The 15,870-nt window shown below is 44.0% G+C and overlaps 1 protein-coding gene across 2 annotated transcripts; it reads left to right on the top strand.

Moving 5' to 3' along the window:
- ZMAT3 (zinc finger matrin-type 3) lies at window positions 1-14,387 on the top strand. 2 transcript variants are annotated; one of them, XR_011048696.1, is made up of 7 exons: window positions 1-109; window positions 3,946-4,271; window positions 5,676-5,795; window positions 7,582-7,748; window positions 7,860-7,960; window positions 8,981-10,782; window positions 13,841-14,387. XR_011048696.1 is itself a non-coding variant. In XM_068406992.1 (6 exons), the coding sequence occupies exons 2-6, from the start codon at window positions 4,002-4,004 to the stop codon at window positions 9,190-9,192; spliced, it is 870 nt and encodes a 289-aa protein (XP_068263093.1). In that variant the 5' UTR covers window positions 1-109; window positions 3,946-4,001; the 3' UTR covers window positions 9,193-14,387. The 2 variants fall into 2 exon arrangements, 1 of the variants encoding a protein (XP_068263093.1); XM_068406992.1 differs by having other exon boundaries at window positions 8,981-14,387.
- The last annotated feature ends 1,483 nt before the right edge of the window (window positions 14,388-15,870 follow it).

Below are 15,870 nucleotides of genomic sequence, written 5' to 3'. Positions count from 1 at the left end.
GGCCGTGCCCGCCGGCCCTGGCCCTGCTGCGGCCTCGGGGCCCGGCTGAAGTTGTGCGGGGAAGCGGCGAGAGGGGCCGGGGCCATCCCTGGCAGCCCCCGCCGGCGCGGTAGGTGCGGCGTGAGTGCGCGGGGCGCAGGGGTGCTGGCGTGGGGCTGGCGTGTGCGCGGTGGGGCCGCGGCCCGGGCCTGGGCGGGTGGGGGCACCGGGTTTCTGGCAGGGCTGGGGCCGGCTGTGCCAGTCGGTGCGGTACTACGGGGGGCTCGCGGAGTTTCTGCCGTGTTCGGGGGTGCTTGGGCTACTTGGGCGAGGCGGATGTCTGTGGCTGCCTCTCCTTTATGCTGGGTTTGTTTCTGCGTTTCCAGAGTTGTGTGCTGGTGCCTTGAGCTCTCGCCCAGGGCGCAGTTATTCCAAGGTAGCAGGTACCAGGGCTTTTTTTTTTCTTAGACTCCATCACCAAGGCGTGCAGCTTTGCAGAAAGGTCTGCTCGGATGTCAGGATTTACACCGTGGTTTCTGATACCCTCTTGATGTAAGAGATGATAGATGCCCTCTGTTTCTGGGTTACTGAATGTGTGTCCTCATCAGCAGAGGGTTAGTGGCCCCTGAATCTTAAGGTAGAATTGTGTATGATGTGTGTGTGTTTTGGTGTGCTGTCTTTGATCCCTGTAGCGTTATAAAGTGGCCTGGTCTACAGGAAAGGTGTCCCTGCCCGTGGCAGGGGGGTTGGAACTAGATGATCTTTAAGGTCCCTTCCAACCCAAACCATTCTATGATTCTATGACTCTGCCTTTCAGGGGGAAGTTCTGTAGGCCCAGTCTATGGCCAAAGGTAAACTTTCTGGCAAAGTTAGGTTAAGTGATATCAATGTTTTGAGACACGAGTGAACTTGAGAAGAAATGCTTCCTATCATAAAAAAAAAAACAAAACAACAAAACCCATAACTTATTCATCATTTGTATGGATTTCTACCACTGTTATTAGTTGCCTCAACTGCATTTAAAAAACTAATTCTGGTGGGAACACATGGTGTGTAGATGTCTCATTGTGGTTTACATTTATGGCCAAGGAAGGTCACATTGTGTATGTGCCTTCCCCATCCAATGGTGCTCAGATTTAAGGCCATACCAGTTCCTTTCCCAAAACTGCACTGTTGACAGCTGGGGAGATTGCTCCCTGTTACCTGTGCCGCTGGCAGTGCCTGGGTACTACCAGGCTGTGGTACTCAGGGCATGGAGGTTGGGTCTCCTCCTTCAGTGTTGCCCTTGGGATGCCCCAACCTGAAAGCAGTGAGGAGGGCTGCGTGTCTGTCTCCCTTGCACCCAACTGAGGACAACTGGCACAGAGTGGAAGTATAGCCTAGCCCATACGGCGTGTAGGAGGAGGGATGGCTGAGATCTGAGAGACGCTGTCTTGAGGCAGAATGTCTCCTCAGCTCACCCTGGAGAGCAGCAGGTCCTTACCCTGCCTCGGCCTGTAACGTTATGAGTCCTTGGTGACGGATGTTTCTCGTTCCTTTGCTGTTTTGTAGTGTGAAGATTTTGCAGCTTCTCATGTGAAGGGAAAGGAGGAGTCAAAGATGTTGTGCTGTGGTTCAGAATTTCTGAGCACCTGGGGTTATTGTTTCCTTAACTCTATTCACTATTCTTATTAATTCTTATCTAGGCCTAAATTCTTTGATCAAAACATAAAGCAAAGCAAATAATTTGTTTTCTTCTACATTGCCATTTACTGTAGATCTCTATATTGCTCTGTGAAGTATTTAGCTATAATTTACTCCCATTTTAAGGTAAGAGGCCCGTTATGGTGGTGTAATAAAACTCTGAAATTGGATGGCGTGCTTACCTGCTTGCATAGTTGATCTAAACTGCCGTGATAGGCCTGCCTTTGTGATTTAATCATCACAATTATGAACTTGTTCTGTTAGTAGCCCCACTGAAATCCAGTAGATGTACTAGTTGAGGAAACTGCAGGTAGGAAAGTCTTTTTCCACAGTTCTTTTTCCACAGTTCTGCTTAACCAGGAAGGCGTATGCTGAATGTTGGAGAGAAGTTAGGTAACGCTACAGCATTTACACTGCTGATGGGTGACTTGCACCACACCATTCCTGCGTCCTCTCTTCCTTCTTTGTGGTGGATTCCATTTTATCTTGTTTCATTTAGTTTTCATGGTGGTGGTTTTGATTTTGTTTTTATGGTCACATCATTTTAGGTATAGCTCTCCTGGAACTTCTCAGAGCCTTGATGGTGGAGAGCTACTTTACTTAAAATCATAAAAACTCCTGGCGGCTCTATTACTGTTTTAAAAGCTTGTCCTCGAGGCAATGCGTGCTCTTTTTATTTTTTCTATTTCTTTTTTTCCTTACCTTTAGTTACTAAATAATAATAACTAAATTGCCTCCAATCTTATATTATTTGGAAATCTGTTTTTAGAGGTAAACGTTTCAGAAAAGCTTGAGCGCTTTAGTCCCACTAGCTTTCTTTTTTCTTTTTAATTATTTTGTATTTTTCCTAATAGAACGTAGACCTCTCTGGAGGTAATACAGTACCCAAGAATACAGGCATCAACTGGGATATTCCAGAGCTTGAATGTAGCAAGGTATTTATCTCCTGCTAATTTTAGCAGATTAAAAATCCCAGAAGTTATCCCGGATAAATGCTATCTGCTTCTCCAGGTTCCTAAATGCCTATGAAGTCAAATTCTATTTTCAAAAGCCACTTGGGAACAAAGTTCTGAGGTGGCATTTAATTTACCTTTCCCTAATTTTCCAGAAGGGTTATATTAAAATGTAGATGTGGCTCACTATTTGCTTCAACAAACCAACAAAGCCCATAGTGTAAACATGGTTGCTACCAGGGCAGCCTTGGCTGGAAGTGATCTGCAAAGGCCAAGATAGTGCTTCTCTCGATCCCAGCGTAGCAGTGAACAGGATTTGTTATGATAAGAAGCTAATAGACATTAACAACAGTAGTTGTGCCTTGATTCATGATATCATTGCTCTGCATTATTCTAGGAGTGTTCATCCCGGCTTTAGATGGGATTTATAAACTTTAATTAATTAAGCCTCTCAGAACCCCCTGTTGGAAATGTAGGGTTAGTTCTAAGAGCTTGAATTAACTGAGAAATAATTGAATAAAGGTTGATATGGAGTAAACCCTCCATTTTACAGAAGAAGAAGATAGGGCTTTAAATGTTGCATCAGTTGTAGTTAGTAAAGGAAACATGAGAAATAGCTCAAGGTCATTCAGCAAGACCATGGAAGAGAGCCCTTGGGAGCTGACTGTGTACAACAAGGTGTGCTCAAGTTGGTTCCCACTCCTCTGCTTTTGTTGACGTACTTGAGAAAAGTTAACTGTAGAACATATTTCCTCAGGAAGGTCGTTGTGAGTATTTGAGGGATGGATGTGTGTGTGTGTGTATTTTATATCTACCCATATAAAATAAATCTGCTTTGAAATATTTGGGTTTTTTCTTTCTAAGTGATCAGTGGCAGTAACACATTGTAATGTTTGTTTAGGTCTTGGGAGTGTAAGCTTGTCCTTAGGCTGCTGAAAGAGGATGTGGCCAACGGTTGTATCCCTCCCATCCCCATTAACACAGCTGTATGTGCTGTGCATGTCGTATGTCACATCTTCTCATGGCCATGGAGCAGTGGGGCGTGTGTGCTGTTGTTAGGAATCTTCACCTGTCCAGGGGGGTGCCATGGGGTACCAACAACTACATTTTGGACTTCAATCCACTTCTTATACATGTGTCTTTTAATCTGGCCCTGGTTATCCAGGGTGCTGCTCTTCCCGTGGGGTGAAGTGTTATAAACTGACTTCATCCTGCTTGGCATTGTGAGGAGGCATAAAATAGAGGCAATGAAGTTACAGAAGTTGTCCCCTGGATCATTGATGTTCCTGTTAGTGCTGCTTATGTCAGCATTTGTGTCTCTCTGGTCTAGATCTGAAGAAGACTCCTCATCCTTCAGAAGTAGCATGCCCACAGTCTTCCTTGCCAATGATTCTTCTACAGCAAGCAGGACTTCTTCCTCATCCTGAGAAGCCGTCATCTCTTCCTATGTCAGTGGCTACAAGGCCAAGAGCCAGCTCACCACTGTCCCCACCAAAATCTCTTGGACTGGGGCCTTCCTTTCATCACGCACAAGAAGAAGAGCTTGCAAAGGTAGTGGAGCAGGACCCTGTGCTGGAGGAACTATGTAAGCCTCTGTGCTGTAAGCTCTGCAATGTCACTCTGAATTCAGCACAACAAGCCCAGGCTCATTACCAGGTAAGGAGAGTAGCAGGAGGCACAGCTTTCAGGGCTGCTGCAGCTTGTGTAGACATACCTGTGCCAGCGTGTGCGCTGCCAGTAGCGTTGCTGTGGTAGCGCAGAGCTATGTGTGGGCTAATGCCCAAGGACTAACTTAGCTTCTCAAGGGGGTTTTGAGTGCTGTGTTGAGGTGGCTGCACACCAGCAGCAGCATTTGAGCTAGCTAATCTGGAGCTACCTCTGCACCATCTTATGGACTGAAACGGCTCTGTAGACGTATCTTCACCCTGCTTGAATTTGCTGGTCATCCAGATATGCTGCAGTGCTTTCATTTAAGGTGTCATCACTGGAGCATTTTGCAAAAACTTTGTCCACGGGGACAGAGAGGTAGTAACAAGATGACATGAGTGAAAAAAGCAGACTCTTGTGATTTTTCCTTTGTTACGCAAACCACTGCTCTGGTGGGGCTATTTATGCAAATGCTCTCACCAGCTGAGTCAGCTCAGACCAAATTAATTTTGTTCAAGCTGATCTGGTTGACTTGCCTGAAATAGGTTAGGGACTATGCATATGCTGCCTTGCTGAGAGTCAAATATGTCATAGTCTTACATTACCCCGCTTTACTAGTACCCTCTCTGCCTAGTGCTATGTTTGTGTGAGATGTGGAGATAGTGACTTTTTCCACCAGTGAATCCAAAAGGGTGGTTGTCCATATCCTCAGGACACCAGCACCAGATCTCAGATTTGCTGTTGGCCCCAAAGAAGTGGTATCCTGCCAGTGAAGGGGTAGGTTGAATTTGTGTTACACTTTAACGTCTGACTTCTGCAGTATTTCTGCTATGAGGGGACAGAAGTGCATTTATAGTACATAACTTATTTATGCATATGCCTCACTATATATCCACAATGCATGTACATACTCTCATGTAGCTCTATCGTTTTCAGAACACCAGAAAGAACTATAGTGTATATAGTACAGTATACGTTCTCAAAGAGAAAATAAAATGTGAAGCAGGTTTTTTTACATTCAATCTCATGTTTTGACTCGTGCCTGCAGTCTCATGAAGAAGTGTGTGTGTGTTCAGGCTTACAAAACTATGTAAAATAGTTAATGTTTCACATTTAAAATACAAAATACTGGTTTTAAGTGAAACGGAAACAGATTGAGGAACTTATTGTAACCTTGCTGATTTGAGAAAATCAGTTGAAAATGAAAACAAATCATGCTAGGTGATGAGCATGTTGGAGATAAGGGGGGATGCCAGCATCTCTAATGTTCAGAGCTGTTATTTTCTGAGTGACAGTTTCTTTACCTGAGGAGCTATCTTCATGGCCACTTTCTCATTTCAGTCTCTGGATCCTTTTTCTCTCAGTGTAAGACAGTATTATTAGAACACTGATTAATCTGGGTTCTCTTTCCAGGGTAAAAACCACAGTAAGAAACTCCGAAATTACTATGCTGCCAATAGCTGCCCGGCACCTGCCAGAATGAGTAATTCGGTTGAGCCTGCCCCACCTCAGGTTGTCTCCCTTCCAGCTCAGGTAAGGCATGGGAAGGTGACTGAGATCATGCTGCTTACTTGTCACCTAACACCCAGTAAGGATAACTAGATCTCACGCTTTGAGAATTAGTGCAGGAGTTGGGAAAGAATTTTCCTTGTGATGGCGGAGGATGGTGGAAATGGCCTGTTGTGAGCTGTTTGCTTTCCTTTGAAGGCACAGATATTGACCTGCCCTTGCAGCAGAATATTGGACTTGACATGTTCTATTTCTATATGGCAAATACTTTAATTCCTAGGTAAGTCTGATGTGCTGCTGATTATGGTTGTTTAAGGGCAGGTATAAAACAGCATTATTGGAGCTGCATTTGGACACGAGGGTGTGGCATCTGCTCTGCACAATCATCCCTCCATTGTGTGAGGGAAACCTACATGGAAAAAGTGCTTAGGTGCTCCTACACCCATTGCCCAGGGCTAATTCCTTTTTTGTTGCGCCTATTGCAGTGCTCATTCCTGTTCGTAGGGTGAATGGAGGGTTCCCTCAGTGATTCAGATTAATTATGTCTCAGGCACGTTAGAGGCAAAAGAGATTTTTGCTTTCTTCTTCAGGAATTCATCACTTCTGATTGTCATGGGACTTAACAGCTAACCTGGCTTTTGCATGTGACTGTGCAGGGAACCACAGCTGGGCTGCAGGGATTGAAGCTGTGCCTGTGATTTCCAAAAGCATAAGCCTCTGTTGTCTGTACGAAAGCGAAGAGTGTTTGCCATACGTGGCAGATGGCCATACCTGCTGTCAGAGCCACCAGAGGGACTCAGTGGCACGTAAAATGACTTTGTGGCTCATGGAACTGAACTGAGGGGGCATGGGGTCCGGTCCTGGGCAGTGGGACCTGGGTGCTGGACCTGCTAGGGTATCTGATGCATTTTTAATGGAGAAAATGGTCCATGGCAATAAAAAGACCGCTCTGGGGGCATGTGAGGAGGATTCATGTTGTAATGTAGAAGTCAGAACTCTGTGTGTGTGTGTGTGTGTGTGTCTGTAAGCCTGAACAATATCAAAAAAGCTGTGAAAGAAGCTCGGCTTGGCAAGTGCCGCAGTGACATGGCTGTATGAGTCACTGCTGCTGCACGGTTTTCAAAGCACTCTTCTCTGGATGATGCACACTGAGGAGACATGGTTGCTGCCCCGATCAGTGTGCGGTCTGACTAGACAGGCAAGCCATCCTTCATATGGCAGGAGCTACTCATGTGAGGCTGGGTCCTTCCTCTGAAGTCTTGATCCAGGTTTTCTCCTACCTGAAGGGTAAGGATCAGAGGTTTGGCAGCTCTGCTATTGTTTTTTTTTTTTGTATCTTAGTGTGGTCAGTGAGTGGTGTAGAGACAGGGTACTGTGGAGAGATTAGGTACACTGTAAATAGGAGAGAGGAGCACCTTTACCTGTCAGTGGGTATTCCTCAGTGTGAAATTCACTGTTCATCGGCTCCCAGCAGTCAGAAATAGAGGAGTTAAATCATTGCTGTGAAGTAAACAAGCCTCTGTAGCTATTGCAGAGGTACAGCATGTTTGTTCAGTTGCTTTCCATCTGAGGCCAGGGATTTGCCTAGATCTCAAGAAATTTGCAGATTCTTCTGGAGGCTGAGGCAGGGAAAGTGAAGTTCTTGTAAGAATAGTGTGGGGAGCGCTTGAGAGTGTCCTAATCCATATGCTCTAATTCTCTCTCTCGTGTTGCCTGATGAAGATGATACTGGTCTCAGTCCCGGTGATTCAAATATTTCGACGATTTAACCTTCTTGTGTTTCACATGCTGTCTCTCCCTTTGCTGCTAGATGGGATCCAGTAAACCAGGTGGCCGAGTGATCTTGGCCACAGAGAATGATTACTGCAAGCTTTGTGATGCCTCATTTAGTTCTCCGGCTGTGGCACAGGCACACTACCAAGGGAAAAATCATGCCAAACGGCTGCGTCTTGCAGAAGCACAGAATAACTCATTCTCGTAGGTATTGTTCAACTTCATGCTCAGGCTGAAAGCATGTGGCAGTGTCTCTGGCGGGCTTTTTCTCAGATAACTCTGAATTGCAGCTGTTCATATTTGTTTAATCTTCAGGGATGCATCGGAACTAGGCAAACGGAGGGCAAGGAAAGAAGGGAACGAATATAAAATGATGCAGAACAGAAGAAATATGTATACAGTTCAAAACAACACAGGTAACTGGGAGCTTGCATCTGTTCTATATTTGGAATAACAATGAATACTAGAGACTTGTTTTTCTTCTGTTTCTGAGGTCTGTTTCAGCAGAGACAAGTTGTGAAAGGAGCTGGTCCTAGCTCTGCTGATCCTTCATGTCTGCATGTTTTTTCCCAGCTGCTAAAGTTGCTTTGTTTTGTCAGCCTGCTTGTTAGTTTGGTTTCTCAGTTTGTAACTTAATTTACCATCTGCCTGTCTCTACGGCTGCTCTAAGTGGTGACAATTTTCCTGCTTTATTTTCTTGGCAAGTGGCCAGGCACTTTGGCTCCTACTGTAGCACATCAACCTGTACTTGCACTTCCATGACCAGAATGAGAGAGCATGTTAGCCTCCCTCTAAGACCATCTGTTCCTAGAGTCGAGTCCTTCCTCAGGTGTTAGATACTAACTTTGCCTCTTTACTGTGATTTAAAGTGGGTTTTATAGTGTCCAGCCCAGCATCTGTTTCTCTTTTTTGTTTTAACTTGTGTTATGAGCACATGTTAGCTGAAACCCTGATGCACAGTGAAGCTTGATTTAATTGTGTCATTCTAACCACTGTCATGTGGAAGAGATAAATCTTTTAAAAGTTACATTTAATATCATTTTGTGATAACTTTAAACTGAGGCAGCTTATTCTAATCAAAAGACTGTTCTAGTTCTGGAATTGGAGGGTTAAGAGGAAAAAAAAAACCAACTTGACTCATGACTTAAATGATTAGACTCCTAATTTTCAAAGCTTTGTTGATTCTTAATAAGACCGGGCCACTAAGTCAACTCTACTGCTTTAGAAAATACTAGCAAGTCCCACTCCTCTGTGTGCTACACCCCTGGATCTCAGTGGAGGAATCCTGTGGGAAAATAAGGTTCAAACTCTGATCAGTTAAAGCAGCTAGTCTTTGGCTGCTTTTTATAAAATTTGTTGGACTTTGAAGTTGTCACTGCGCTGCTTCTAGCTGTTCTTTCTTACAGATAAAACAAGTTTTTCTGTTGTCTCCTCAGGTCCCTACTTCAATCCCCGCTCACGCCAGAGGATTCCTCGGGATCTGGCCATGTGCGTCACCCCCAGTGGCCAGTTCTACTGCTCCATGTGCAATGCCGGGGCCAGCGAGGAGGTGGAGTTCAGACAGCACTTAGAAAGCAAACAGCATAAAAGCAAGGTGTCCGAACAGCGGTATAGGAATGAGATGGAGAACCTAGGCTATGTACAATGACGCACCATCCTTGGTAGTAGTTTGCAAATAGAGCAGCTTGTCTCTCGCCTGCTGTTTGCCACATGCCCTGCTTTGTGCTCCATTTGATAGGAGTATGCTCTTGAGCTGTACATGTAACACCTGCAAACTTAATGGTATGGTTAGATTTTTTTTCTATCATAGTTGGCAGGATGACGCTGTGCAGGACATGAAATGTTTTTGGTGTTTGTTTGCTAATTATCTAAGGCTCTTCATTGTATTGAGTGGCGGGGAGGACTTTATGTCTTCTCCCCACCCTTCTGCATGAATATGCAAAGCCCAAGAAGTGCTGGGAACTTCTGTGGTTCTACCACACAGGTGGACCATGTGCAAAGCCCACTCCCCTCTTTGCACACCACAGAGCAGTGCTCCAGAATGCCTCCCTACAGCAGACTGAATCTCTGGGCAGCCTGTAAAGGAGGGGCAGGAATGGGGCCTGTGAATGTGTGAATTGGGTGGTGTACGTGTCCACAGATTGCTGCTTTGGCCCCCATTACAGCCCAGAGTAAGTTCTTTCCACATCCCTGCAGAAAGGCTGTGCATACCTCTCCTCCTTGGAGGGTAATGCCTCTTACTGCTTCCTCTGTGATGCAGATTTCATTCTGAAGATCTGACGCTGGTTATCAGCTGATTAGCCACATTCAGAAATACTCTCTTCTACCAGTTAACAATGAAAAAAGAATCTCAGTGTTGTTGGCTGGGCACCTTAACACACCATGGATGTAGCTCATCCCCTGAAGAGGGTCTGTGGGAGTCTCAGTGGCTTAATGAAGTGAATCGGAAGACAAACCTGCTCAGACGAGATGTGCTCTGCTCTGGTTCTGCCTTAGACTGGGTAGGGTTGAGAACACATTGGAAGGAGCTGTCAGCTGTAATTTCTTTGCATACTGATGTAGAAGAGAGGAAGTGTTGGTCTTTGGCCTGCAGCTTTATTGCTCTGGGAGAGCAGGGCTGCCTGGACCTTGGGGAGCAGGGACCGGTATGTGCCACTTCCATGCCACTCCCTAAACAAAACCCAATGGGTTGTAGAGGAGAGGTTAAATGCTCCTTTGGACTAGAGCTACCAACATTGGATGAATTTTTTCCCCTTTCTTTTCCCATCTCAGAATGGGTTTAAATTCCATTCCCTTGATGTGAACTTCACTGTTTTAGGGACCATCAAAAATCCAAAGTTAGGTAGGATGTAAATGTCAGGGGTGATGATTGTTTGGGTAACAGCTTTTTGGCCAGGCAGAAGTATTCATGAAACTTGTTAAGCAACTTTGTAAGTATTGACAAACCCAAAGGGTGTGTGTCTGTTTTAATTTTCCTTAGCAAAAGTAGAAAGGAGAAGTAGGGCTGACATTTATTTTTCTGCTCTCTTGGATAGATGTGAGGAGCTGTGATTTGAATCCAGTTCAGAGTGTTTCTAAAACATTGGCTCCAGTGGCAAGCACAGCATGTAGCTGTTGGACCTGATTCACCACTGTGCTGCTACAGCTGTACGTGGGTATAGCTTCATTGACTTCAGTGGCAGGTGCAGAGAGAGGCTAAAGGAAGCATTGTGGCTTGTCTCTCGCTCCTCTTTAGGCGGTAAGTTGAATTAGATGCAGCTCCATTGGTTTCAGTAGCATTTTACTTAGTGCATAATGTTGAAGGTAGCTCCCCCACCCTCTTTTTTTGCCATTCTGATCCTGCCTCTTGCATTCCAGAAGGATTTTCTGCTTGCCTTAAAAAATGAGTAAACTAACAAAAAATCCAGATAGTTTTTATTCATCTTTCTGGTCCACCTCAAAAAGGTTTGTTGCACTTGGCTGCTCCTCAGAAGCCAAGTGTCATTACCTTTAGCTACCTGAGCATCACGTGGCTGTACAACCTTAATGCAACCTTCCTATATCCAGGCAAGGTGAGCTCTTGCACAGTAGTCGAAAGCAACCCCCTACATCATTCTGTGCTGATCCTTGCCCTGCAGATACAGGCAGAGCAAGGGACATCCTCTTGAATGGGATTCCCTCCCCTCCTTTGTGCAAAGCCCAATTAAATAGGGTTTGTGTACTGGAGCACGTTAGAAGGTAGGAGGACAGCTGCCCAGGTTGCAAAGTACTAACTGAGCAGTTTTGACAGCCTGTAAGTCTGTTTCTTCTGTGCTTTCCTGGCTCACCCTCTGTGTGGCCTTGAAGAACATTCCCCTTGCAAAAAATCTCTAGTCAGCCTTTTGCCCTCATCTTTGGCAGTCAAAGAAGGGCTCTGGTTTTCTCTTTGTGTTCTGTCTTTTGTTTTGCTAGTCTGACACCACTGTGCAGGGACAGAGGGAGCTGGATGAGCCTTACCATAGCGTGTTTCACCAGCGATCCTGCATTACGGTTAAACATCCCTCCTGCTGTAAATCAAAGCGTGGCATTTCCCAGGGGCTGCAATTAGTAGCAGCAAAACAACACTTTGTAAAATAAGAGCTGGACAAGCTGTAGGTACTGGTGTTGTCTAGCTAGTTGCTAGGACCAAGAACGCATTTTTGTCTGCTTTCATTTGTCCCAAAAATCAACTGTTCACCACTTTGCTTTGGTTGCTGCTCCTGCTCCCAGCCCAGCAATCTGCTCCTTCTTTGGCATTTCCAGTGACTGCTGGAGGTATCAAAGCTCAGTTTGCTCCATGTGCTGTTACCTCCTGGTGACAGCTGGTGCAAACGTGCCACAGCACACCAGTGTGGCAGTGCGCTCGGGAGGGTGTGCGAGGGAGGGGCAGGGGGCTGTTCCTGCACGCTCTTCTCTCCATGGGGCTGAGTCTGGTTTTGAGGAATGGCTTGAGTCTGCCCTGAACAGAGAGGCCTGTAGCTGCTTTATTTTGTTCAAGATACAAGTGAATATGATCATCCTGAGAATTTCAAACTGGTGGCTTATATAGCAGGTATAAAGCAGACAGTGGGACTCAAGCAACAAGAGTGGGACAGGTTTCTCACATGGGAGGAAAGATTTCTCTTTCTGGGAGAAGCAGCTGAGACTTGCTTTGCCCTGGTGCTCCCTTGTGGCCCTTCCCTACAAGTGACCAAAGCTGGCCTCTCCCTCTTCAGCATTCTTAATGGTTTGTGATTTTCCCACTCTCCTTCCAGCATAGAAAATTGTTGACTGCAAAGAGAAGACACCCCACCTCACTAATATTAGGGTTCAGGCCAATCCAAACTCATACTTGTCAGCATGAGAAGCTGGGTGGATCCTGATTTTATTTTTTTTGTGAAAGCTGTTCTCCAAATCAGTATTCAAAACACATATTGAAAACATGTCCTGGCCAAACCCTATTTGACATAGATGGGCTGAGGAGAATACTGTACAGCTGTAGTACCATTTTCAGCCCCATTGAATCTTTTTCTCATGTTAAACAAAGTTCTAAACCCAAGAAACAGGACTTCTGTGAAGCTGTTACATTGGCCAGTATGTTAATGACCTTTGCTGCTAGAAACAAAATATATATCAATGTGTTCATATTTATTTTACTGTGCTGACCACTAACTGATTTGTTAATATTTAAGGCATTATTCTGTAGGTTGTTTTTGTTTAAATAGAAAACTCTACATTGCACTTTGCTTTTGGATCAGAACAGGTATTTATTACATTTGTGAAAGTGTTTTCCTTCCAACATATGTATTGTTTTCTTTCCCTTGATGCCAAAAAAAAGAAAAAAACAAACCCAACCCACCCCAAAACAAAAAAAAAAACCACAACAAAATCCAACCAGTGGATGATCTTTGTTTCTTTTCATGCCAAACGAAACAGGGATTTCCTTGCAGCTTGCTCTTAAATGTCCATTTCTAGTTGGTTTTGGATTTGATATATTTTTTTTTTTTCCTCCAATGGTTCATTTGGTAAGTCGGGATGATATTTTTAGAGACACATGAAGTTCATCCTACACTTAAGCATTTCTTTTAAGGCAAGGAAGTAAACTATGTGGAATCCATGTATTTGTGAGGAGTATGAAAGTGATAGTGTTTGGTTTGTATTAAGCATTAGCTGTTATTTTGCATTCTGCACTAATGAGTAAATGTGTTATAATCTTGCCTAACATTGGTCTATTTTTGACTTTTTGCTTTCTTCATGTACGTCAGAAGGAACCCTGAAAAATTCTGTGGAGTTGCTTAGGATGGTCATCAATGTAACAAAATGCAGATTTTTTTCTGTAAAGCTTCTTGTCTTTTTTCCTTTCCTAGATGCCCATTATAGGGCATTAGAAGGGAAAGCTCTTGCCATAAGCACGGATTCATATTTTAGCTTACTAATGCATGATATCTTTTTGCTACCTTACTTAAGCAATACTCTCACTGTAACCAATGGGAATCTTGCCCAAATCAGGAGTAAATGAGATACCCTAGCTAAATATATTATGTTGGCTAGGGCCAGGCAAGATACATTGCTAAAATTCGTCTTTTACTCCTCTATTTGAGTTACAAGAGTCTCAAGGTTTTGCTTTTTGAGGAATGTGTATCTGGTTCTGTAAGGATTTGGTCATGCTCCAGCCAAAATAGTTTGAAGTACGTTTACTTTAGTTGAGTAGGAGCAAGCCTTGAAACTCGTCAGGAATTTCATACTGCTGGTGTTTTCTCATGTATGTGGTTTTTGTTTTGTGTTTGTTTTGTTTTAAATTTTACAACCGTATATACAAGGATGCTCTGGATGAGATGGACGTCTGTTGCCAGTTTTGGAAAAACAAATGCCATGGTTGCCAAAGGATTAACAGAAAATGGAGAAGTATTTCTTTGAAGTTAGTGGCTGAGCTCCTTTTGTTTTGAGCTGGGCTGGCTGCTTTGCCATCTGCATAAAGTTGAAAGTGAAAATAAAATCCATTTTCAAATAAATGTGGTCAAACAGTAGTTTTGGGAATCTCTCCTTTAAAAATGTATCACATTTAAGATTGTATTTTTTTTTATCTGAAGTATCTGCAGGTAAAGGCAGGACTGTGGATTTTTAAAAATAAACCCATTTTTTCAGTCTGTTTTGCAGGGGAAAAATTACTTAATTTCCTTCTGCATCTGTCCAGCAACATCATTTGCAAGTGCTTTGAATGTGTTTCATCTAGAGCCTTCTTGTCAGGTTGGTTTTGTACATTTGTCCTTATTTTCTTTATATTGTACTGAGCCCTGTGAGGGAATAGTTGAAGAAAATGATTTTTTTTCTTTTTCTTTTTTTCTTCTTCAGTATATAATAAAACATCTTGCTCTTATCATTGTACAGCCTTAGTGTTTGGTATTGCTACTGCTTGTGATATGGCTGGACTATGCACGACTGAATTGATTTTAGCCTAGCATTGAGTGCGACTACATGAGTAATATGTTTTAATACACTGATAAAGGAGTATAGGCCAGTGCAGAATTTATTACTCTGGAGAGGGGTCAGTGTACTTCCAACTATTACTGAAAGCCAGCTGAGTTCTCCCTATGAGCTGTCTTGGCTTCAGGAGGGGTTGGGAGTGCTCAGCATCTGACAGGATGGGAAGCAGAAGGTACAGGAAGGGCTCCGTTTCAGGCTGTGCTTTCCCCTTGAGTAGACATCACAAGCTCTGCTACAGCCCCAGGCTGAACCACGGACTGACTTTCAACTCTTAACTGTAAAAAGGTGGGGACAAGCTGAGCCCGATACTTACATTTGCACTTTTTTTGCCACTGTGCTCTTTCCTTCTTTCATTACTTGAGGGCTCCAGAAGAGCGTATACTTATGCACCATAAATGACTTTCCAAACAGAGAGGACATTCTGAAGTGGAGCCTTGAAGCAGAGAAAATCTGGGATTTGCTGGGTTCAACTCAGGTAAGAGAAAAACATTGCCCTTCCTTGGTGCTGCGGCCATGCTGTTAGTGCAGTGAGCTGTTGACCTCAAGGGCAGTATCCTGGTGGCACCCGTAAGATATTTGGGGTGTGTGACTGCCGTTGAGGCACAGCTCTGAGTGCATGAGTAACTGTGAACAGGGGGGTGTCCCTGCACTCCCCTGTCCTCTCTTATTCAAGATATTGGGCCATTACAGGGAATAGTGACACCATGGTGGAATTATCCTAATTTGGCATTTGGTTGGGCTGCCTGCGTGCTTAGGTGACTTCTTCTGTGCTGACAAAGAAATGCAGGAGGTCTTATGTGTTCTCATTTATAGTAAATAGGGTCATAAAGACTTGTAAGTGGAGCTTAATGTTAAATCTGACCCCAGCCCTTCATTGTCTTATGCCGAAGCAGGTTGTGTTATTTTCAGTCATCCTAGGAACCAGAGAGGAGCAAACCTCCACAGAGCAGTATATCCCTGTTACCAGATGTGAAAGCACTGCCTTTTTAATACTTACATGCACAGATTGTATTCTATATTAATTCTATAGCAATTTGGTACAGCCAAACCATAGGGACATGCAGAGGTACCTGGGCAAACTAATTCAGTCACAGGTGTTTGTTAAACTAGGCAGCAAATAAAATAATACAAAAATGGATGGAAAACTAAGACTAATTGTATGATCTGAAAGCATAAATAGCCCTCTTTCCACTTCTCTAATTACCCTGGTGTCTAAGGATCTTATTTAGTTGTCTTGCAACATTTTACAGCTGATGAAATAAAGTTTGGAAAAAATAAGTGATTTCACCCAGAAAGTCTGGGTTGAACTCAAGGCCTTTAAATACCAGGCTGCTGACCCTACCACATCTCCATTCAGTCTCTCAGT

This window comes from Nyctibius grandis, chromosome 8, assembly GCF_013368605.1.
Source record: "Nyctibius grandis isolate bNycGra1 chromosome 8, bNycGra1.pri, whole genome shotgun sequence".
Lineage (NCBI taxonomy): Eukaryota > Metazoa > Chordata > Aves > Nyctibiiformes > Nyctibiidae > Nyctibius > Nyctibius grandis.
This window is presented reverse-complemented; position numbering and strand designations above follow the sequence as displayed.

What these genes read in the sequence shown, in the direction of transcription:
- ZMAT3 (XM_068406992.1), top strand. Translation starts at nt 4,002, where the DNA reads ATGATTCTTCTACAGCAAGCAGGACTTCTTCCTCATCCTGAGAAGCCG. An exon ending in AAGCCCAGGCTCATTACCAG is followed by an intron (nt 4,272 to 5,675) that starts GTAAGGAGAGTA and finishes TTCTCTTTCCAG; the next exon opens with GGTAAAAACCACAGTAAGAA. An exon ending in GCACAGAATAACTCATTCTC is followed by an intron (nt 7,749 to 7,859) that starts GTAGGTATTGTT and finishes TTTAATCTTCAG; the next exon opens with GGATGCATCGGAACTAGGCA.